Genomic DNA, 23,472 nt, shown 5'->3' on the forward strand with positions numbered 1-23,472 from the left:
AGGATCTGTAATACTGTTCCTGATTATCATTACAAACAGAATCACTAAAATAGATACATCTAGAGTATAAAATTTTCCAGAGACCATACCACTGAACAAATAGAAACTTATCCCAGATATTTATTGTGACTTGGTTCATTTGGTTACATACATTTTATGTAGAGGCCGAATAGAGCGTCAAAATTTTCTTCTCGTTTCCCATAATGTTTGAAATACGTTTAATTTCTTCTTTTCCCCCCTCCAGGAATGTCACAAATAAACCTTAGTAACTCAACCAAAATACTTATTACCATGTTGCTAGTTTTCCAGTGTTCAGAAATGTCAGACATTTGACCTGTGTAGCTTTTAAACATGACCTCATTGCTGCTTTCCATTCATTAAGCTCTCCTGTTCTGCTCTCTTGTCATAAAAGATAAATGAAAATTCTCACAATCTTTGGGAGAGTGAAGATTTATTGTTTACATTAATGTAGATTAAGTAGAAACAAACCAATTATAAATCATGCCAATCTCATCATTTTGAAACTCCATCAGTTTTCTTATCCCCATGATTGCCATTACTGGCCCTTTATAGCACTTCAAAGATGAACAATTCAAAAAGTATTTTTAAACTTGCGGTTAAAAATTAGAGTGTGTTTTGCAATAGAGCTTCAAGATTTAATTATGTAAAATGCATGTTTTTCTCAAATAAATAAATAAATAAACGGCTTGTCTTTTGTACAGTAGATGAAATGTTTTGGATATGAATGCCGCCTCTGGAAGCAAATAAAAGCTTTTGCTCTGTCTGTGAGATTTACAGAATTGCCTACATCTTTGAGGGGAAAGATAAAATTCAGTCAGTGTTCTGGTTTGCTGTACATTTCCCTGAAGGAAACTGATTGGTAATCAACTGAAGAACAAAATACTGGCATTGAAACATTTTTGGGAAATTTTTTGTATGCTCAGTTTGATTCCTTATAGCAAAACAACTATTTTGAAAGTTTTGTACTTAATGCCAGATTAGAACTAGACAAGGTTTGTGGACACAGATGATTTCCCATGGATCTGAATCACACAGCCACCTGTGGCATGGTAATTCATGCGTGTGTTATCCACCAGTGCTCATATTACTGAGGTTGTACCCATAAAGGGTGTCATGAATCCCCTTTCCTTATTGTTACTTTTATACAATCCCATCTATGGATATGGTGCTTGACAAGTTTATTCCATTTGTTTTCTCTGTCACCTATCTTCCAGTTTAAGATACACCTTACAACATAAATTAAGCAACATACAACTATAAATAATAATGTTAAATAATATTTTTTTTAAAAAACATAACAAGAATGAAGGAGGAAATACAGTATGCTTCTTCAGAGAAAAATGCCTGCTGAAGTGGTCAGTTAGTAAGACTTTACCTACTTGGTGGAAGGTCAGTGCAGGAGATAACTTACGCCCCTTCTACACATCCCTGTATCCTAGGATCTGATCCCAGATTATCTGCTTCAAATTGGATTGTATGAGTCTATACTTCCATATAATCCAGTTTAAATCAGATAATCTGGATTTTATATGGCAATGTAGAAGGGGGCTTTGTCTTCCATGGAAGGGATTTCCGCAGTCTGGGAGAAGCTAATGAAAAAGGCCTCCCCTGTGATTCTGTTATAGATTTGGGATATATTTTGACAAATTTGGGACATTGAAGCATGAATAGCATTTTTGTAAAATATAAAGTATCAGTCATAAACAGAAATATGCATATTATTGAACAGGAATACTTGTGTGTGACAGGTTTGTTCTAGTCATGAAGACAACCTAACAAAAACAAAATAAGCAAGATTACATTAACAAATGAAGAGTTACTAGTGCTGCATTAAAGAATTACTGGCTGATGTAATCTGATCGAAATCAGCCAAGGATTACTAGTTTCCATTAAAGGGGTCAGACCAGTAAAGATCTCTGAGCCGATTGGACAGAGAAAGTCTAGAATTAAAATACAACTGGATCAGGAGAGATGGAAGTATCATTCTCCCACACAGGGAGACAACAGTGGTGTGGGAAATGAAGACAGGAGGAATAGGAAAATAGTGTGATTGTTTCAGGTATTTTGTCTGAACTATAGCAGGGCATTACAATTAGAAAGGGTCGGTGTGATGTGGTTTGTGTATTGACTAGGACTCTGTGATGCCTCATGGGCCTTGTAGTCCTGTTCCAAGTACTATCGTGGCAGATGAAGATGAAAACATGGGGTTTTCGCCGGTTCAACAAGAGCCGGAGTCCCTTCACCTGCCGGATGTTGATGTTTGTCCTCAAGAATACAGTAAAACAGGCCTTGGACAGTACTCCCCTCCGTTTCCCAGGAAGGAATCTTACTCTAGAGACAGAGGAGTTAGAGAAGCAAATCGGAGAAGTTTACGGATCGCTGCCAGACAACAGGCTGATTAGGACTGCTTCCCTTGGGAAATTCTAAGGAGTCATGCATCTGGACAGAGTTGGGTTTCGCTTCTCGTTCTCTAGGGAAAGAGATTGTTGGCGGGAAAACGAGACCCAATATAGGTGTTTGGCGCGGGAGATTCTTTGCGGAGTCAATTGATCAGCTTCAGGAGAGAGATCGTGTGTGGACTTCGTAACCCCAGTTCCTTGCTTCCCGGATCAAGCTTTCAAGCCTTTGCCTTGCCTTGCTGTTTAACCACGGACCCTGCTCCACGCTTCACGTTTTGCCTTGTTTCTAGTCACGGACCTAGCCAAGAACCGTTTATTTCCAGCCTTGTTGTCAAGCTTCATTGGACTCTAAGACTCTGTCATTTCCCCACACTATTGCTTGGCAAAAGTGTGTGTTTCGGTCAAGTGGATTAAAACTTTGAACTCTAATATCATTTATTGGACAATACATTTTTGGACTATATTTGGCCTCATTTGAAAGGTCTGCTTCTGAACTATATTCTTCACTTGTTTTTATTGCTTTTATATATTTCCTTAATAAAGATATTAGATAGAGATTGGCCTCCGTGTACGGTTATTGGTGCCCAGCAGCCAGGGGTCTGACAGACTCTGCAAGACCAAAGTTTGAATCCATACTTGGATGTGGAAACTGATTGGGTGAGCACTCTCAGCCTCAGAGAAAGGTAAAGGGAACTTCCGTCTGAGTATATTCTGCTAATAAAACTCTTGATAAATGATTTGAAGGTGTGCAGCAATTGGAATTAGAAGGATGTTTCAATCCTTTCCATAAAAGGGGGTGGGATTGTTTGGAAGGAATGAAGGTGTCAAGATGGTTCCAAATACAGTAGGCCTGCCTTATCTATTGAATCAGCCTACTTCAGATTCAAATGTACACAATACTGAACATTTGAATCTGTATTGTGGAGCCTGCTTTCGTCTTCGAAGTGGCTGGTTTCTTGTGCATGGCAGAAGTGGGCTGCTGATGGGGTTTGTGACAGCTATGCTGCTGACTTATAGTACATTAGTTTTAATAGCGGCTTTCTGTATAACCCTCACAAGGCTTTGTAGAGACTTGAGCATAAGACAAGGCTCATAAAGTTATCCCCTATAAAATAGCATAGAGAAGCAACCAAATCCTAAAGTTGGAAGAGACCATGAGGACCATTCAGTTCAACCCCTTACCAACGAGCTCTCAATCAAAGCAGAGATGGTGGCAAGATTCAACCACCAAATAGATTGCTTTATTTGGGCTCCCCTGCTTCCACGGGGCCTTTTAAAACAAATAAGGACTTGAGCATACACATTTCTGAGTATCCACTTAAGATCCTGGAACCATTTCCACCCTGGATACTGAAGGCCCGTTGTATATGGTGTGTGGCAAAGGGAAAAGTGTGGAATCACTTCAGCTTACAGGAGATGTTTAGATGGCAGGGAATAATAGAGCTGGATTAGCAATGGAAATAGGAAAAGAACTGTCAGACTAGAAGACTCTAGAGGTGTGACTGTTACTACATTTAAGAATAATATATCAGAGTAGCCAAAGGAAAAGCATTTCCCCCAGATATTTTGGGCATATGTTGGAAAGTCTGGAAGGATTTGATAGAAGCGGTGAAGAAGCCCCATGGAACATTATGCCTCCTCCCCTTCCTTGGTCCATGCCTAACTGTGCACAGGGAACGAGGTCCACAAGCTAGATCTCCCATGTCGCAGTCCTGAATTCTAACCACTGTATCACACAGGCTAGAACAAAACTGGATTTTTAATGTCTAAATGTTATTTATATTTTTTATTTTAGCGTAGGGACAAAGTGGATTTTATCATAATATTCCTACCCCACTTTAAACACATTAGTTTAAAAACTTCTAGATGTGAGCTTTCATTCGAGACTGAGAAGTGAAATCAATTATACATTATAAAAGGCACTCTAGAATAAAGTACTGTTTCTGAGTACATTGCCGTATTGTTTTTTTCCTTCATGGTTTTAACCAATATACAATACTCCATTCCAATCTTGTGAAATAGCTAGCCAAGGTTAAAAAGTAATGTTTTGTGTACTTCTCATTCTGAAATTCTAATATAATCCCAATGAACCATTTTAAAGAGAGATAAATACAGTGGTGACAATTTCACTGTGATGACATTTCACAGATTACTTAATAGTGACATGAATTTTTATCTCTTGATTTTTCTCTTTGCAGTGTATTTTTAAACTGACCTAATTGGTTTGTGCCTGTTAATGCTGCTGTTAAAGTTATTTAATTAATATACTCTATTTTTATTGTATGTTTGTGGTTTTAATTTAGAAATTGCCTGCAAGAGAAGGGAGTAAGAAAGACCAAAATGTGAAATGAATAAAAGTGGTTTCTCCCATCTCCTTTTACACAGTAGATTTGAATCTTCAGACTTTCTACAGCTGACCTTTCTTGATCATTTTTTGTATTTCTGCTAAAAAAAAGTTTAGAGATGGCAAGGGGAATAAACTAACATTTTCAGAGCAAAACTTACGCTTCAGTTTTGTGTGCAAGGATCCTAGCTTGAATAGGAGGGAATTTTAAAGGTGCAAAGAGCAGGGCTCCTGTAGGTAAAGGAGCAGATAGGAAGGTACATTATACAGTGTTTCCCTTGCTACTTCACGGTTCGCTTTTTGCCGATTTGCTGTTTTGGGTTTTTTTAATAAACACTAAAATAATAGTATAAATCATAAAATAATATTATAAATTCCTCTTTCTACTTCCTTTCTAAGGAGAAGGAAGGAAGGAAATGCTGAAGGGGGAGAAAAGGACCCTGAAGCAGTTTTATTTTGCCTCAAGTGCGCATGCGCGTGCTTGAGAGGCAAGGAGGGGACAGATACACTACTTGCCAGTGAGATTGTAAACAATACAAATATAATGTCCCTGCTTCGCGGATTTTCACTTATTGCAGGTGGTCCTGGAACGTAACCCCCACAGTAAGTAAGGGAACACTGTATATGCCAGAAAAAATACAGATCAAAGACACCTAAAACAGCATCAGGCATAACCATTACTGCACAGACCATTAGTAACTCTGCTGTTCTACTGTTTTGGTCTATCTAATGTACTAATGTGAAGAGAAGACTATTGGTTGCATTTTTATCGTTGAAGCTTTATATTTCAGAGGAGGCCATTGTGAACCATTTTCTCAAAGATTTGTCTTCAGAAGATGGTAACATGGTATATGAAGATTTATGATACTGTACTTCAGATAGTTGCAGTTTGAACTGGCCATCAAAAGCCTATGCTCTGAAACAGAAATCCCTATAATGTTTTTGATTATGATCATTTGCCTCAGTGTTGGTCTTTGTGGTGTGTTTTCTGTTGATTTCAAGTCAGTGTGGTGTAGGTATTAGTATAGGGGTTAACATCTGTGATTTTTGAAAAATTTGTAGACCACAAGTCCTGTAATCCCTACTACTAACTATGCTGCTACAAGCTGATGGGAGATATGAGCTGGAACCACCTGAAACATGATAGATCCTTCTCCTCATAATTTAGAGTGTTGGATTACGTTTGTAGAGACCTGGATTAAAATCCCCATTCAGATATGGAGCTCAGTGTACAGCCACAACCCTGTGATTTGTCTCTCAGCCCAACTTGCCACCCATGGTGGTTGTGAGGATAAGGTGGAAGCAAAGAATGTGCCTTGAAGGTTTTGGTGGAAAGAAAGGATATCAATAGATCAGTTTAATTTTTCTTGTCATGTCTTTCTAAAACCAACTTTGCTCTGTCCTTCTAACCTGGCATGGGGGTTGACTTCACTTGAACAATTAATTGTGAATAAACACTTGCATCCCCCCTTGCACAAAACTGACTCAAGGAATTGCTGAATTCCTTTGCTACATGTATTCCCACATTTTCTGGGATTTGGAGTCTCTTTGGAAAATCTACTTGCACATTATTAATGAGTAGTGAGTATGTGTCCAACACTTTTTCAGTCATTTCTCAACCAACAGATTTTTTTTAGAGTAAACCAGAACGCTGATTTATTCTGTAAGCAATTCTTCTCACCTTGGTTTACTCTTGTCCCCCAAACCACATGTCTTTTTGCATTTTTCCCATTTAGTTGTGCATTGTTCTATTGTTTGGGCACCTTCTTTTTTCAAATTATATTAGAGAGTTTACTAGCAGTGCCTTAGTCTTACATTAAAAGTGGAAGTTATGGATTTCCACTACGTTTGTTTTAGTTCCCCTGACTTGTAATTAATAGTAGGAGTAGACTACGGCAACTGATGTAAAACAGAATTTTATTTTATAAGTGTTAATTATATAGGATGCAAGCCAAATGTAGGAAGTGCTACAAAACAGTCAGTTAATTGCAAATATTACTCAGTGGGTTATCTGGGAGCACTCTTCATGATGTGTTTTATCTTCATTCGTTTTTAAAATGTCATTGTGATATAGTGTTAATAAAAGTTGCTGTTTGCCTCATATTTATTTTTAACAATAAATATTAATTAGTCTCATATCCTCTTGTGTAATGAATATTTGCCATTATATATTGACTTTTCTTCCTTCTTTAACAATTTTCAGTCCATTCTTTTCTGAATAATACAAAATCAAATGATTAAGATTTTTCTTGTTTTTAAAATATAGAATACATGAATTAGTTTGCTGCAGCCTCATAATTATCTTGCAGATATTAAATAGGCAATGTTGTAAATAATACAGTGCAGGAGAAAGAGGTACTTATTACCATATCATTAAACCACTTTTGTCCCCAGAGCAAAACCCATTTTTCATCACTTACTAGAAGTCTTGCCTTATAATTATACATAGATGAAATTGACAAAGGCACATTGGTCTGTGATATTGGGGATCTTATTCATATTGCTAAGATGCAGTCAGAAAATTGCTTTGTCTCACATCAGCAAGGTTATGTTATTGCTTTGATTTAGGTATTGTTTTCAATCAATAATTTATTAGGAAGTAGGATTTACTGATGTTGGTGTGCATTTTTTTCATCCTAAATACACTGGATTTAAATGTTGTGAGTTTTGGGGTTACAATTTATTTCTTTTCATCCCAATCAGTTAACAATGTCCTTGGAATGTAGAATTCATAAAAACAATCAACAAGAATCCATGTTCTTGATCAGAATAAAAATGACACCGAGTAAATAAATAAATAAAGCAATTTTAAATATCTTTAAATAAATAATCTAAAAATACTGAGGAAAGTTAAAAAATATTCATCTGCCATCCTATAGAAAGATCATGGACACATTTTTGTATGATGAGCAATACAGGCATATCTCACTTAATAAAGCTTCGGACAAAGAAGCTATTTTTATCATTGTTCACCCACCCAGCCCTCGGTGTCTTCCTTGTTCTCTCCTAGCTGGCTGGGTTTTGTTTTTTTTTTTTTACCAGCAACCACATTGGGAGAATGGTGGAGCACTAGAGAAACACATGACTTTGGGTGTCAAATTGCAGGAGGACCTCGGTGGGCAGGGTGGATTATACAGGAGAAGGCGATCTTGTAGGTAACCCAAACCATATAGGGCTTTCAAGGTCAAAACCAACACTTTGTACTTTGCCCAAAAACTAATTCACATTCAGTGGATCAGGCATGGGCAAACCCAGGCCCACAGGACTGACACAGCCCTTTGGGCTCTTTTCCCTGACCCATGTCTATTTTGGCCTCCCCTTCAATATGTGGACGTAGTGGTCTGCTATGTCCCCAAGCTGAGAGGAGGGCTGAGAAGATCCAGGAAGAGAAACGCTCTGCTGCCCCTTGGCAGCAATGTATTTGTCTCCCTCTTCTTGGCCTGAGGAATGTGGGCCTCTGCCTTCCTGGGACTCAGAGAAGAGCTGGGGAGACAAATTTGCCTCTTCCTTCTCCCAGCCCTAACCCCTCCAAGGCTCCAGCCCCACCCCTTCCAGCCCCAGCCCCAGCCAATATTGCATCCGCAAAGAACCAACTGGTAGAGCTGTTCCGTGTTGTCAGAGGGTTGTTAAATCCCGTAACACAAGGCGGGATCCCTGACAACTCAGCAGCCTGCTGTGAAGCATTTGCTCGGTTCTTCACGGACAGAGTTGCTCTGATACACTCCGGCTTTGATGCCATATTAATGGCAATCTCTGAGGATATAACATGAGCAACTGCTTGTCCAGTTTTGATGGATTCATTTCAATTGGTTGAGCACGAGGACATGGACAAGATTCTTGGAGAGGTAAGACCAACCACATACATCCCAGACCCCTGCCCATCCTGGCTAGTAAAAGAAGCCAGAGGGGGTTTGGCAGAGTGGGTGAAGGTGGTGGTGAATTTCCAGCGAGCCTCAAAATGGCTGTGATCAAACCACTGTTGAAGAAGCCATAACTGACCCCACTCAATTCGTCAACTTCCGGCCAATTTCCAATCTCCCTTATTTGGCAAGTTCATGGAACATGTGGTTGCCTCACATCTCCAGGGATTCTTGGAAGACACTGATTTTCTAGATCTGGCACAGTCTGGCTTTAGGCCGGGATATGGTACCGAGACAGCCCTGATCACCTTAGTAGATTATCTGTGCTGGGAACTGGACAGGGGAAGTGTGTCCCTGCTGGTTTTACTGGGCCTCTCAGCAGCCTTCGATACCGTTGACCACGGTATCCTTCTAGGACGACTTACGAGGAAGGGGCTTGGAGGTACTGTTTTGCAGTGGCTCCACTCTTTCCTGGAGGGTCAGTCCCAGAGGGTGATGATGATGATGATGATGATGATGATGATGATGATAATAATAATAATAATAATAATAATAATAACAACAACAACTTTATTTTTGTATTCCGCCTCCATCTCCCCAACGGGGACTCGGAGCAGCTGGAGGACACCTGCTCGGCCCCGCAACAATTGTCTTGTGGGGTCCCGCAGGGGTCAGTACTGTCCACCATGTTATTTAACATTTACATGAAGCCGCTGGGAGAGATCATCATGAGTTTTGGAGTACAGTGTCATCTGTACGCAGAAAATGTCCAACTCTGTCACTCCTTCCCACCTATCACTAAAGAGGCTGGCCAGGTACAGAACCGGTGCTTGGCAGCTGTGTCGGACTGGATGAGGATGAACAAATTGAAATTGAATCCAGACAAGACAGAGGTCCTCCTGGTCAGTCGCAAGGCTGAACAGCATATGGGGTTACAGCCTGTGCTGGATGGGGTCACACACCCCCTGAAGGTACAGATTCACAACTTTGGGGTGATCCTAGTTTCATTGTTGAGCCTGAAACCCCAGGTCTCAGCAGTGGCTAGGGGAGCCTTTGCACAGTTAAAACTTGTGCACTGGTTGCACCCATACCTTGGGAAGCCTGACTTGGCCACGGTGGTCCATGCTCTTGTTACATCCTAAATAGATTACTGCAATGCACTCTACGTGGGGCTGCCTTTGAAGACTGTTCGGAAGTTCCAACTAGTCCAATGAGCGGCAGCCAGGTTGCTAACCAGAGCGGCATACAAGGAGCACACCACTCCTCTGTTACGTCAGCTCCGCTGGCTGCCGATCTGCTAACAAGCACAATTCAAAGTGCTGGCTTTAGCATATAGAGTGCTAAATGGTTCCAGCCCAGCTTACTTGTCCAAACATATCTCCTGCTATGACCCACCTCATAATTTAAGATCTTCGGGGGGAGGCCCTGCTCTCAATCCCACCACCCTCACAAGCGTTATTGGTGGGGACAAGAGACAGGGCCTTTTCAGTGGTGGCCCCTCATCTATGGAACGCCCACCCTAATGAGATCAGGCAGGCTCCCTCTCTCTTGTCCTTTCGCAAAAAACCCCCTGAAAACTTGGTTATGGGACCAGGTTTTCAAGTGATAGATGCAGCATTAACTATAATGAATTCATGAAAAAGAACTGACAGACCTGGATTGTGACTTGGAACGCGCACCTGAATGTGGATGTTTTAATTTAATTACAGTAGAGTCTCACTTATCCAACATAAACAGGCCGGCAGAATGTTGGATAAGTGAATATGTTGGATAATAAGGAGGGATTAAGGAAAAGCCTATTAAATGTCAAATTTCATTATGATTTTACAAATTAAGCACCAAAACACCAGGTTTTGCAACAAATTCACAGAAAAAGCAGTTCAATACATGTTAACGTTATGAAGTAATTACTGTATTTATTAATTTAGCATCAAAACATCATGCTTTATAACAAATCCACAGAAAAAGCAGATCAATAAATGGTAATGTTACATAGTAATTACTGTATGAATTTAGCACCAAAACATTGACTGCAAAAACATTGACTGCTAAAATTTACTACAAATAAAGATAGAATTGCATAAAATGAACTTACAGTAACAACATTGTTGGAAGTAAAAAGTTCAGTTCTGTGAAGATTTTTAAAAAATCTCCAGGCAGCAATGCACAACAGGGCTCTTGCCTGTTGAGCTCATGGTGAACAGAGCAGCTAACTGAGTTGCTAGGCAGCAACATGCAGAAGGCCCCTGCGCCCTTCTGGGGCAAGTGAAGAAGCCGATGGAGAGTTGCAGCAACATGCAGAAGGCCCCGCGCCCTTCCTGGTGAGCGGAGAAGGCCTCTGCATTTGCTGGGAGGGGAGAGACGCGGCAGTGCAGGCCAGACGCTTCGAGGGAGAAGCCTGCTGTGCTGGAGCAACAGCTGAGCCGACTGCCTCGGATAATCCAGAGCCTCGGATAAGCGGAGCTCGGATAAGCGGGGCTCTACTGTAATTTTAATTATTATCATTGTTGAATTGTAATTGTTTTTATATACTCTGTTTTATACTTGGTTGTAAGCTGTCCTGAGTCTCCCCTTGGGGGTGAGAAGGGCAGGATAGAAATGTTGTAATAAATAAACCCTTCCAGCCCAAAACCTCACCTCTTCTGGCCCCACCCACACTCCCTCCTGGCCCAGCCCTTGCAGCTGGGCCCACAAGGCGGTCTCAGGACAAAAAAGTTTGCTGACGCTTGCAGTGAAGTGACTTTAGGATAAGTATGATATGTTTACTCCTGGATGTTCCCAAAACCAATCTGGCTGCTATAGTTTGAACCATATGGACTTTTTGAACTTGGTACAAAGGTAGCCCAATGTAAAGAGCATTGCAGAAGACCAACCTTGGAGTTACCAGTGCATGCACTACCATCTTAAGATCTAGGAAGGGGGGTGGATCAGCTGAAGCTGATAGTGAGCACTCTTGACCGTCGTATGTACCTGGGCTAACATTTGAAGAGACAGATCCAGGAGCACTCCCAATCTACGAACACAGTCTTTTAGGGGGAGTGTAGCCCCCCCCCCATCCAGAACTGGTTGACACACCTCCATCTAAAATGGGCAAGGGGACAGCAACTGCCTCTGTAATCACTTACTGAGCATGCAACTGCAAAATAGGAAGAAAAGAGGAAAAGCCAATAAGCCTGCCTCACCAGCTTTACCTAATATGATGAAAACCCATAGTTTGGCCACCAAAATGAAAATCATAAGAAAAGTAGAGGCTGGAGTTAGAAAAAATAATAATTCCTGGAAGCGTTTGGAAGAAGTTTTCCAATGTTATCTACAAAATATAGGAACCTATCCCTACTATTTTCATCTTATTTCTTCCTTTGGAACACATCTATCTTGTATATTGAGGTATATTTGTGCATCTAAACTAAATACTTTAGAATACAAGTTTCAATAAGCTTGGACTAATTAGGCTTGATTTTTCAAATTTTTATTAAGATTAGTATGAATATACTTTACCTAAAAAGAAGGTACTGTGTTCCAGTCTGCATCTTTCCCCCTCTCTATTAAAATACATTAGAGTTTTGCAACAAGCACTTTCAGGACCATTTATCTGTAGCTTTGGTCTATGTTGTTATAACATTTAAAGACTTGGCACTGGAATGATCTTGTGTCTTGAATATTATAGGAAGCTGAGCTTGCATGATTGGTCTTCCCATGTCTTGCCAGGTCTTTTAAATGTTTTGATAACAGAGTAGTGCAAAGTCTCATCCACATGGTTACTGTATTGTATGAAGACCATATGATGTGGCAGCATAATGCACGGCAAAATACCATTGTTTCAAAATTTCCAAATTGTTTAACAAATGGTAGGAATCATAGTTCTTTTTCTTCTTTACTTAAATTAGACGTTAAATAATTAGTGTTTAAATTATAATTAAATGTAAAATATCGATAAAGACAAGTGTGCTGGGATGTAAGATCACATATCCCAGTTCTCCTGTTAACCTGTACCTACTAAAAGCCCTGTGAGGATTAGGTGCATTGAAAATGATGTTTAAAATTGATTCACTATTAATTCTTCAAAATGAATCACCGTTAAAAGCTTTATTGTTTGCTGTGAAGGACCAAATTAGTGGATTCTGCAAGATCAAACTAAATTGAAGACATTTGTCCATATTAAAATAGAAACATGCATGGAAAGTATACTAAATGAACATGCATGCTTTTATAATAATAGTTTTATTATCTTCAGCTTGCAGGCCAGACTTTTAATTATGACCCCTTTTTATATCAAGGAAAGTCATGTATTTGGGATTAAAAACCTATTTCTTTAACTACTCAAGTTAAAGGCTGTGGTTTGATACATTCCAGGCTACAACTTTTATAAAAACCAGAGAACACTTCTAATAACACTTTTCTAATTTAATGGTTCAGTGCACAGTCAGTAAAGATTTAAATAATTCAGTAAGAAAGCCCATTCTCTTCCTTTATTGGAAGTTTGAGTCAGGAAAATTCTTTGACATTTAATAGGTTTTAACCCTTTTAATAACTTCTTATAATGAAATTTATTGGAGGTTGTTTTAAATAAAGGGTTATTATATTAGAGTGAATAGCAGTCAGTAGGTTTTTTAATGATTAGTTTTGAGACCTTGGCCCTATGTGACTCAGAGGTTATTAACACATCAAGTAGAAGAGAATGCTAATATACACATAAATGAAGTGTATACCAAGAAATGTAACGCTAGTACCTTTATGTCATGATCATGCTAAAAAAAACTCTGCCATTAACATTTGAATATTTAATTGTTTTAAAGGAGCTTAAGGTCAGTTACAAGCGCTGATATAATGAAGACAACTTAAAATGCTTCTGTTATGAAATAGCATCCAAAGTTAATAGTAGAAAACAATAAATAAAGGTTATTTTGTTGTTTTTATCTCTTATGATTTCAGACTTTAACTATTAAAATTCCAGTTCCTCAATTTAATTGAGTAATCCTTATCTGAAATACTTGGGACCAGAAGCATTTATTATTTTGTTACTAAACACTGTGTGCTGCCAGCATCCATCTGTGGAACAGAGCTACACATATAAGCCGTTTTGTTTTCAATGTTAACTAGAATTAGTTAAATGTTTGATTGAATAGATATCTGTGTATTTATTTATTTGTTTGTTTGTTTGTTTATACAAGTGGATACCTATCTGAAGCTAATGACTGAGCCAGTTTTTCATTCACTGACATTCATATCTTCTATTTCAGTTGCAAAACTGGACTCACATGGCAGCTGAAGAATTTGCTGTGAGCTTTGTTTTTATATTATATCTGTCTTCTCCCATGACCATAGGAAAATGTTAATTTTATTCTCACTTAACATCTGCATTTCAAATATGTAAACATGGGCTTAATTCAATGAAAAATAATCTTTAGCAGCACTTGTTCAAATCAGTGTTCTGCCAGATTTTAAGTAGAATGATCTTTTGCTAGATTAGTGCCCTAGGCTTGGGTCCAAGGGTGCCCTTGTGCAAGAGGAAAGATACATCAGCTCATGCCACTTGCATGCCTAATTTTCACTTATTTCCTTTTCTGCTATAGCCGCAAACTATATTCTTTATAATTCTTGATGGTTTCCTAACATCTAAAGCACTGAAAGAGCCCTTTGATTTTAAACTACTGCAGTTCATATAAAAAAGATCTGACGTGATTATTAGAACCTAAATGCGTAAAACAACTTTTATGCATTGTAACACATTGGTGCTGCTAAAACGTTCATTATCCATAATTCATGTTCTCTGAAAGTGTTAGTTGTATAGCTCTATGTCTTTTTTATCTTCTCCTTTCTCCTAATTCTATCAGTTTAGCCAACTGGAACAACTGATTGAGTAGCTCAGTGGTAGCTCTTGTCCTATATATGTTCAGGTAGCACTGAGACCCCTTGGAAAGCCGGAGCTTACAAATAATAGTGAGCTATAACCAGGGCTGTAGCCAGAAAAAAAATTCGGGGGGGGGGGGGGGGAGTGAAACCTTTTTTTAGTGAATCATGAAGAGTAGTTCCATAACGCAGAATAATTTAGAAAACAGGCTTCATCAATAAACTTCAGTGGACACTCATGGGGATTTGGTTAACCAGTAAAAATGCATGAGTAAACCAGGTTTTTTTAAAAACCTGAAAATTTTCAGCAGGGGTTGAACCTCTACCCCCCTCCCCTTGGCAAGAAGGAAGCAGAGAAAAGTGGGGAGAAAGCATCCTTAATAGTGGGGAAGGGACTTATCCTGGCAAGATACGCCTTCAGGGATGGCTACAGTCTGAAAGAAAGTGCTCCCATAAAAAGTTGCATTAGTGTACAGTCAGTACTCCATACAGTCAGTTCTCTGGGAAGATTGGGTCAATATAAAAATTCCCAGATGTTCAAGCCCCATATATAAAATGCTTAGAACTGAGGATTATACATCAGAGAGTAACGAAAACAATTCCTCTTGCAACTACAGGTTGACAAACCAAGCATGAGCACTTACCAAAGAACCATGAATGACACCCTGCTGATTGCTCTGATAATGATAAAAGTGCCCCTCTCAATCCGCACAGGATTATGATTATTTTTGAGTATTTTCAAGCAGCAGTTGGTTGAATCTATAGATGCAGAATTCACGAGATATGAAGGACTGACTAAATATTTATTTCTAAACTTTAGTAGGAACATACTTTCTCTTAACTTCATCTTCCCAGTTGTTGTTATCATAGGTATGAAAGGATTTTTGTAACTGTGAATTTCCTATTGAAAAACATTATGCTTATACCCAGTGCAGATATAATATTAGTTTGAAAGCACAGTATGACTGTATATTTTCTTCCTAGCCACACTTCACCCATGTTAATTGTGGCAAACTTCCTTATGTACAGATGCTATTCATTTGATTTTAAATAAAGGCTTGCAAACTAGCTTGTAGGCCTGAAAATATCAGGTAACATACAAATTTTGACTGCATATTTTCATACTCTATTGCAGAGGTGAAAACTGTGCATACTTAGATGTTGGACTACACTTCATGGCAGTCCTACTTCGCATATCTGATTTTGGGGGATGCTGATAGTTGCAGTTTTAACAACAGCTGAGTTGTCACACAATTCTGCCACCTGCACTCTTGTCACTGGTCTACAACAGCAGTAAAAACAAGACATGCTTGTGCCAATTGACAGATCAGTTATTTTAAGAAAACTCAACTTTAATTTGTCCTTGCAGCGTCTTTTTTAAAATTACAAAGGCAATGTGATAGTGTGGTTGGCATTTATCAAAAGGGTCTTGTAGATGAAATAAAGGATAAATGTTTTGTGGAATTACTGTCTGAGCTCTCACAGTCAAACATTCAACTCAAGCCATGTATTTTAGTAGCCTTGAGGAGAGGATCCTCCAGTGTTCAGGGTCAAATGGTAACAGGCAGGCTAAATAGAAGGGCTTTGGAGATGCCCGGCTTCTTCGTGTTCTTGCTGCATCTGGCATATTTCCAAGCCTCTACTGCTAACACCACAAAAAGCAGCAGCTGGTGACTAACATTAGCAAATAAGGCCTCAGGGCTGCCCATATTCAAGTTCTTTATTCACCAACTGCTATTCACTGAAACAGCTGGATCAGAAGCGATACAGCCAAGAAGTAGTTAGAGTTTTATGTGTACAACTGTTCAGATATAGATTGTCTGCTAGAGGCAGAGATAATGATAGCTTTCAAGGCTAATATGTTTGATTAGGATGAAGCTGGTGTTTGAAAGGAGAGAATAAAGAGCTAGCAATAATCTTGAAATGTTTTTTTAAGATTCAGATGTAAGCCAGGAACTGACAGTGTATATTGATCTTTCCCCCTTCTATTGTGTTTTCTCTGTCCCCACTCAGGTATTGATTATATATATGTCATAAATTCTATTATTGGAACCTGCAGAAAGCCCCTTAAAAACAATAATTCATATTGAAATATGCCACTTCAAAATTTTGGTTGCAAAAATAAATCAGTTTGTGAAGATGTGTATAGCCAGGTCTTCTAGACACATACAGCCATAAATGTGTCTCAATCTGTATATGCACCGCACAATAAATCAAAAACTGATTGTGTAGGTTGTTGATGAATTTTAACTACTTGGTGTATGCACACACCAATAGCTTCAGCTTTCAGTTTTACATGATCATACGTTTTCCATGATGTTTGAACTTGGAAACTGTGGTGTGTGGGGCCTTTTTTTTCAGGCCTAGCACTGAAAGTTACAGCCTCATCGACTAAGGCAGCACATTTGCATTGTCCAAGAGGCAACCATTTTTTAGTCATTAATGTGTGACCATTGTACTTTTGCCATAAGAGAAGGACCCACGTTTGGCCATTATGGGAAATTGTATTTAGTTTAAAATCCAAAGAAGGTGTTTGTCTTCAGTCACCTCCATTTCTGGAATGAGGTATGGGAGGAGAGGTGCATGAATCCAAAATTCCCAAAATTTCATCCTGATATGGTTTACAGTTGTGATTGGCCAGGTGTCAATGCTCACAACCAGGGATATAAAAATTCTGGGAATGCCTGCTAATAACAGAGTTAGTTCATCAAATAGCTGAAAGTATATTATAACATCAAGTTTCAGTGACTTATTACTTTAATACAGTTTAACATAGTAGCTATATTATCGTCACATCACTTTTTTAAAAATCTTGATCTAAGAGATTTCCTATAGTGTGAATTGGTTGGGAAGCAATGTTATTTTAATACATGGCTTTAAAAAATATTTCACTCAATATACTGACTGATGAGATATTCCATAAGATCTTTTATTTCATTCCTTTCAAGGTGTCCAATTTTCAGACTGGGGAAGGGGGGGCGGACAAATGTATATATCTCTACCTATGTATTTTTTTTAAATGCATAGAGGGTTGGAGGAAGAGAGACAGTTGAAAGCTTGAGAACAGTGTAAAATAAATGGACGTGATTATTTTACATTAAAACAGTATTTTAGCTTGATTGGTATGTTGTTAATTTGTGCCAGGTTCTTCCAGGAATGTAATCTATGCTATTCATTATTAAGATTGTATTAATGCTGCTTCTGCTTGGGAATCCTAAATAGCCAACTAATTTCAGACCCCTCTCGGTATTCACACCTTACAGGATATTTGGTACAGGATACATACATGTATCTCCTGGAGAAGTAAATCTATCTTCTAGTCTTAGCCCTCAAAATAATAAAAATCAAAATGCATTAAGGCTCATATAACACAGAGGAATCATTTGTTAAATTCACAACTTTAGAGCCTTTCCACATTTCATTTATTGTGGTTTTTGGTAAATGAGTTCTATAGCCACTTAATCAGTTCATCTGCATTTTACAGCTTTCTCCATATGGAGAATTCCAGTATCCCTCTAGGCATTTTTTTTGTTATACTAAAGTTGCAGTCTCGTCTACTAAAGCATTCCACATGTCTTATTTAAAACTACATTGATCTGGAGAATGTTAAATATTATACCCAATTATGCAGTCACAGCTCATAATATTTCCACTTTTGGATAGTTTTGATGGTGTGATAAATGGAAGGGATGGCCTTCCTAGAAATCATGATTTCTTAAATATGAAGCTATTAGGCATAATTCTTTGTGAATACTTAAATGTTACTTTAAGGTCAAATGAAACATTTGCAAACTTGCTAATGTAGGTTTTAAATTTTGTTTATTTCATAAAAGTATTTCAAACCACGGCAGGATAAATGATCTTCTCAAGAGTGTTATAATAATGATTTCTTTGCAATTTTCCTTCTTTTAGATGCAAGAGTTACGGAATACAGAAGGAGCTCAGTATAGTTCCCATCCCCAGATAGCTGCCATGAGACCAAGGGTTCAGCCTGGAGAAATGAGGCAGCCAGGAATGATGCCACATGGTCAGCTGACGACCATTAACCAGTCACAACTTAGTGCCCAGCTTGGCTTGAATATGGGAGGAAACAACGTCCCCCACAATTCTCCATCTCCTCCCGGAAGCAAGTCTGCAACTCCTTCACCATCCAGTTCTGTTCATGAAGATGAAGGGGATGATACTTCAAAGGTATGGTTAAAACTTTGCCTTCTGTTTTATATGGCTTCTATTAATGTGTGTTTAGTCATACATATAATATTCCTATCCTTTACAAATAATTGCTGTGTATGATTCTTAATATATGGAATTGAAAGATACAAGGGAACCCTGTGAGACCTGTGTCACTGAGGAAAAAGACATTTCCAGCATTTGTAGAGTTCAGCTTACATGATTTCCTACGTGATGCTTCTGATGAGGTGAACTGGAATGCACAGCACCTCATACTAGACATATTGTTTCTTCATCTCAAAAATGTTACAGGATTCTCTTATTTCATTGCATTCATTTCTGCAGAATTAATGCAGTTTGACACTGTGCCGTCGCGCCTGGGGCTGTACTCTTAGTGAAAGAGGCATGGACGTGACATCTTTCCCCAGGGGATTGCTTCTTGCCCTCCTTTAGGGAAACTGGAACTCCCAAGGACCAAAACACTGTAGATAACTCAAAAACTGGGTTTATTGTTCACAAAGGGGGTAAAAGAAAATATACATTACAGTCTTTGATTGTTTAAGTCCATGAAGCTTGTCCAGATCCCTCTTTCTCTGGCTGTGAATGCCGGAGCAAACTCAGCCTCAGTCCAATGACCTATATCTGAAGACAAGAGTCTTCCTCTGTTGCCAAAGGACTGATGTGAAGGCGCTTGAGACTCCTCAACGTTGTTCAGGTTGGCCCTGAACATGAAGTGTGAGTCCCAAGGGTAAGAACCTCAGAATTGGTGCTGAGAGGTAACTTTTGAAGGGCTTTTTGAGCCAAGCCTCTCTTTCACGTCCATCCGATAGAGAACTTGCTGATGGAATGAAAAGGAGGAAACACAGTCCTACTCCAGGAAGAGGTGGAGCCAAACAGTTTAGCTGAGTAAGCAATATAACAGGTACAAACAACATTGATTGACAGATATAAATAACCAATCCAACTACATTTACAGGGTAAGGGCAAAATCAGACATGATACAACAATTCAAATCTTGAAACTTATAGTTTGACATATAGATGGCGCCACTCGCGCTGTCACAGACACCACTTTAACTGCCAGGCCACAGTGCTATGGAATCATGGCAGTTGAAGTTTTATGGCATCTTTAGCTTTCTTTGCTAGAGTGCTGGTGCCTCAACAAATTATAAATCCAAGGATTCCCTAGTTTTGAGCCATGGTGGTTAAAATGGTATGAAATTGCCTTAATGTTACAGTGTAAATGCAGTGTAGCTGTGCACAGGCTGATTGCTGAATTATGTGTTTTAGCATCTCTTTTGGTATTGTTTACTCAATTAATATTAATTTTTCAGTATTTGCTTGGGTCCTCTTTTTCTGTTTTATGCTGAAACATTGCAATATCTTTAAATACTATTACATATTAAATTAGTATGTATATGTTTTCATGACTGCTGTTTACATCTCAAAGGAAAATTAAATATTGTAAGTGATTCTATGTAAATATTTCCTTTAGTGACATGATAGTGTTTATAAATAAAAATAGCGTATTTTTATCTTGCTTGTATTAGCTAGAATACCAGAGAGACTTCAGATTTGTGAAAACTGTTAGCTTCTTCCCAATTATTAATTTAGTACTATTCTTCCTCTTTCCCCCCCCCCCCCTCTCTCTCTCTCTCTCTCTGTGTGTGTGTGTGTGTGTGTGTGTATATATATATATATATATATATATATATATATATATATATATATTCCTATCCTTTGAGTGTTCTCTTCTTAATCACTACATATGATTCTTATACAAAATTAGAATATCGCATAATAGGGCCAGATCATTGAGTTTAGAGAAAGCCTTTATTAAGCAAAATTAGCTTGTGCTAAATGTGTACTTTAAGCAAAGGTTAGAAATATGAGTTCTTAGAGCCTGTCAATTCTTTTCATGCCTGAAGTTGCAAAATAATCAGGTATTTAAGGAAACTCATTATACTATACTCTGGATAAATTCTGCCTAAAAAGAACTGTATTCACAAAATACACATTCTTCAAAAATCATTTTTACTTGCATAGTTAAACCTTTGAACATTTTCAGTTTTCATTTTTACATGGAGAAATAATTTGCATATGGAATGCATAAACATAAACCAGCTCGGTATTTTCTTTCAACTACTGTTAATTTTTCACAATGTTTGCATATTGGCCAGATTTTATGTGGTGCTGTTCTGTCTTTCCTTTCCTTGGAAATTTCTTATAGCTGCTCAGTGTTATAATGATTCAGTAAATGAAGCATCTTCACCCATTTTTTCTTTCAGTGTGATGGATTTCATATCCTACAATGATCATTTCTTTCCAGTAATTTAATAGATGTGATTCACTGGCTCAAATATTCAAAATTTATGGTTTATAAATAATTTCCTCTATATCTTCATGGAACTTGAAGTGGTTTGCTTACAGAAAATTCATTAAAATAATACACATCAAAGTAAAAAATCAATAAACTGAAAGACAAATAAAAACAAAACCAGAATACCCAAATAAAATAATGCGAGCAAAATGAACATAGTAGTAATAAGAATAAAAAGCACTGCAACCTTCTGATTTGAAATATTTTTAAGTCCTTTTTTGCAGATGCCTGAAGTCAAATGCTGTTGGAGTCATACCGTAAGAAGGATAAAAAGGAATTATGTAGAACTTTTGGGGCTAATTGGGAGAATGAAATCTCTACCATACGTAACCTCTGGTCCACTTCATCAGATGCATCAGGAGTAGAGTGAAGCTCATAAAACTTATGCTAAAATGTTATTCTTCTTAGGACCTCATCACACTACCCACTTTAAATCTAGTTCCTTTGTCCTGCAGAATTCTGGGGTTTGTAGTTTAGGGATGGGCCTTTAAACTGCCCAGTCATAGAGGTCCTGGGCATCACTAAACTACGAACCTCAAAATTCTGCATGAGACAGCAACTGGATTTATGCTCTAACATAGTGGTTCTCAACCTGTGGGTCCCAAGATTTTTTGCCCTTCATCCCCAGAAATCCCAACAGCTGGTAAACTGGCTGGGATTTCTGGGAGTTGTAGGCCAAAACATCTGGGGACCCACGGGTTGAGAACCACTGCTCTAGTGTGAAGAGGTCCTTAGTCTCAAATGATTCTTTTGTACCTTTTTCACTGCAGATACTACACTAAAGCAGGACCACAGGTGTTGAATTGAGTGTATAGGAATTAAGAGTTCATTTTGTCAAGTCATATGGCTAATCACTATTGTTCATGTGATAGAGCTATTTTCCCACTTATTGGCTCATTTTAGTTTTATCTAGCTGTGTATGAGTAGTTCATGAGAAGGTACAGCAATATATGTCTACTTCTTCAGCTCTACTACACCTGGGATTTTTTTTTAAGAAATAATTCTTCAAAAAGATAGGGAAGGGATTTCAAGCTACCCAGCAACTGGGGATCATAGCAATTATGCTACTTATGTGTTAAATAATTATAAAACTCTGAATACTATGAAGTCATCATCTGGACTTGTTTTAATATTTTACCATCATCCTTAGATAAACTAAAATAAAAGGGACAGTAGGGTGAGGTGATTTCTCAGACAGCAGCCATGAAAAGACAGCAAATTGTTATTTACTTAATTGGCAATGTTGTGTATTTTTTTCCACTTCCAAGGCACTTGTGGGACCCCCCCCCTTCATATACTAAAAATGCCTTGCATAAAGTACAGCATGTCGAATTCTGAAATTGCTCTCTCATCAAAAGTCTCTTGACCACACTTTTCCTTGATAACCATCCCCATGACCACTCTGAGGCTGGTGGAGAGTGAGAGGGATTGGAAAAAATCTGTCCTTAATGAGATGTAGACAGATTATATCTTCCACCAAGATCTGCTAAGTCCCCAAGAGATCTCAGCAGGTAGCATCATTTGTTTGCTTCTGATTATAGTAACAGAGCCAGATTCTTTTCTGATCCCCTAAATTCTCCACCAACAATGGAATGGCTGTTGGTGGTGACTATAAGAGCAGTAGGCTTTGATTGCTGAAGGAGGAAGGGACTACCAAACTCACAATGCAAAACAGTGCATATGCAAGTTTAATGTGAAATAACATAATGTTGATATACAGTAGAGTCTCACTTATCCAACATAAACGGGCCGGCAGAACATTGGATAAGCAAATATGTTGGATAATAAGGAGGAATTAAGGAAAAGCCTATTAAACATCAAATTAGATTATGATATTACAAATTAAGCACCAAAACATCATGTTATACAACAAATTTGACAGAAAAAGTAGTTCAATACGAAATAATGCTATGTAGTAATTACTGTATTTACAAATTTAGCACCAAAATATCATGATTTATTGAAAACATCGACTACAAAAATGTGTTGGATAATCCAGAACATTGGATAAGCGAGTGTTGGATAAGTGAGACTCTACTGTACATCCTCCAGAATCTCATACCACTTCATCACGTTCGTTAAATTCTACTGAGCCATCCACTTCAGAAATGGCAACCTACTGTGTTCATCAGATGACATTGGTTTCAAATGTAGAGTGTTGGAAACAACTATCAATTCCTCCTCTCCTTTTTATTTCCTTTCTCTTTTTCCATTCTTACCTCCCTCCTTCCTCTTTTCCACCCTCCCTCCCCTTTCTCTTCCTCTCTTTCCTTCCTTCCTTCCTTCCTTCCTTCCTTCCTTCCTTCCTTCCTTCCTTCCTTCCTTCCCTAAGGCTGCCTCTTCCCTCCTCAAGAAGGAAAATGTGCACATGCAAAGCTCACAGCCCATCCAGAAGGAAAAAAAGAAAAAGAGAGAAAGGAAGGAGATGTGACCATGGCTGATCTCCTCC

The 23,472-nt window shown here is 38.4% G+C and overlaps 1 protein-coding gene across 4 annotated transcripts in view; it reads left to right on the forward strand.

The window, feature by feature from the left end:
- The window catches only part of tox (thymocyte selection associated high mobility group box), a 275,955-nt gene that overhangs the window by 197,351 nt on the left and 55,132 nt on the right, over positions 1-23,472 (forward strand). For 3 of the 4 annotated variants that reach the window (XM_008108489.3, XM_062980345.1, XM_062980344.1), the window contains exons 4-5: positions 13,865-13,903; positions 18,387-18,665. In XM_008108489.3, the coding sequence (XP_008106696.1) occupies positions 13,865-13,903; positions 18,387-18,665 (318 nt within the window). The remainder of the gene's footprint in view (positions 1-13,864; positions 13,904-18,386; positions 18,666-23,472) is intronic. The other variant, XM_008108490.3, reaches the window with a different exon arrangement.

This window comes from Anolis carolinensis, chromosome 4 (genome assembly GCF_035594765.1).
Source record: "Anolis carolinensis isolate JA03-04 chromosome 4, rAnoCar3.1.pri, whole genome shotgun sequence".
Lineage (NCBI taxonomy): Eukaryota > Metazoa > Chordata > Lepidosauria > Squamata > Dactyloidae > Anolis > Anolis carolinensis.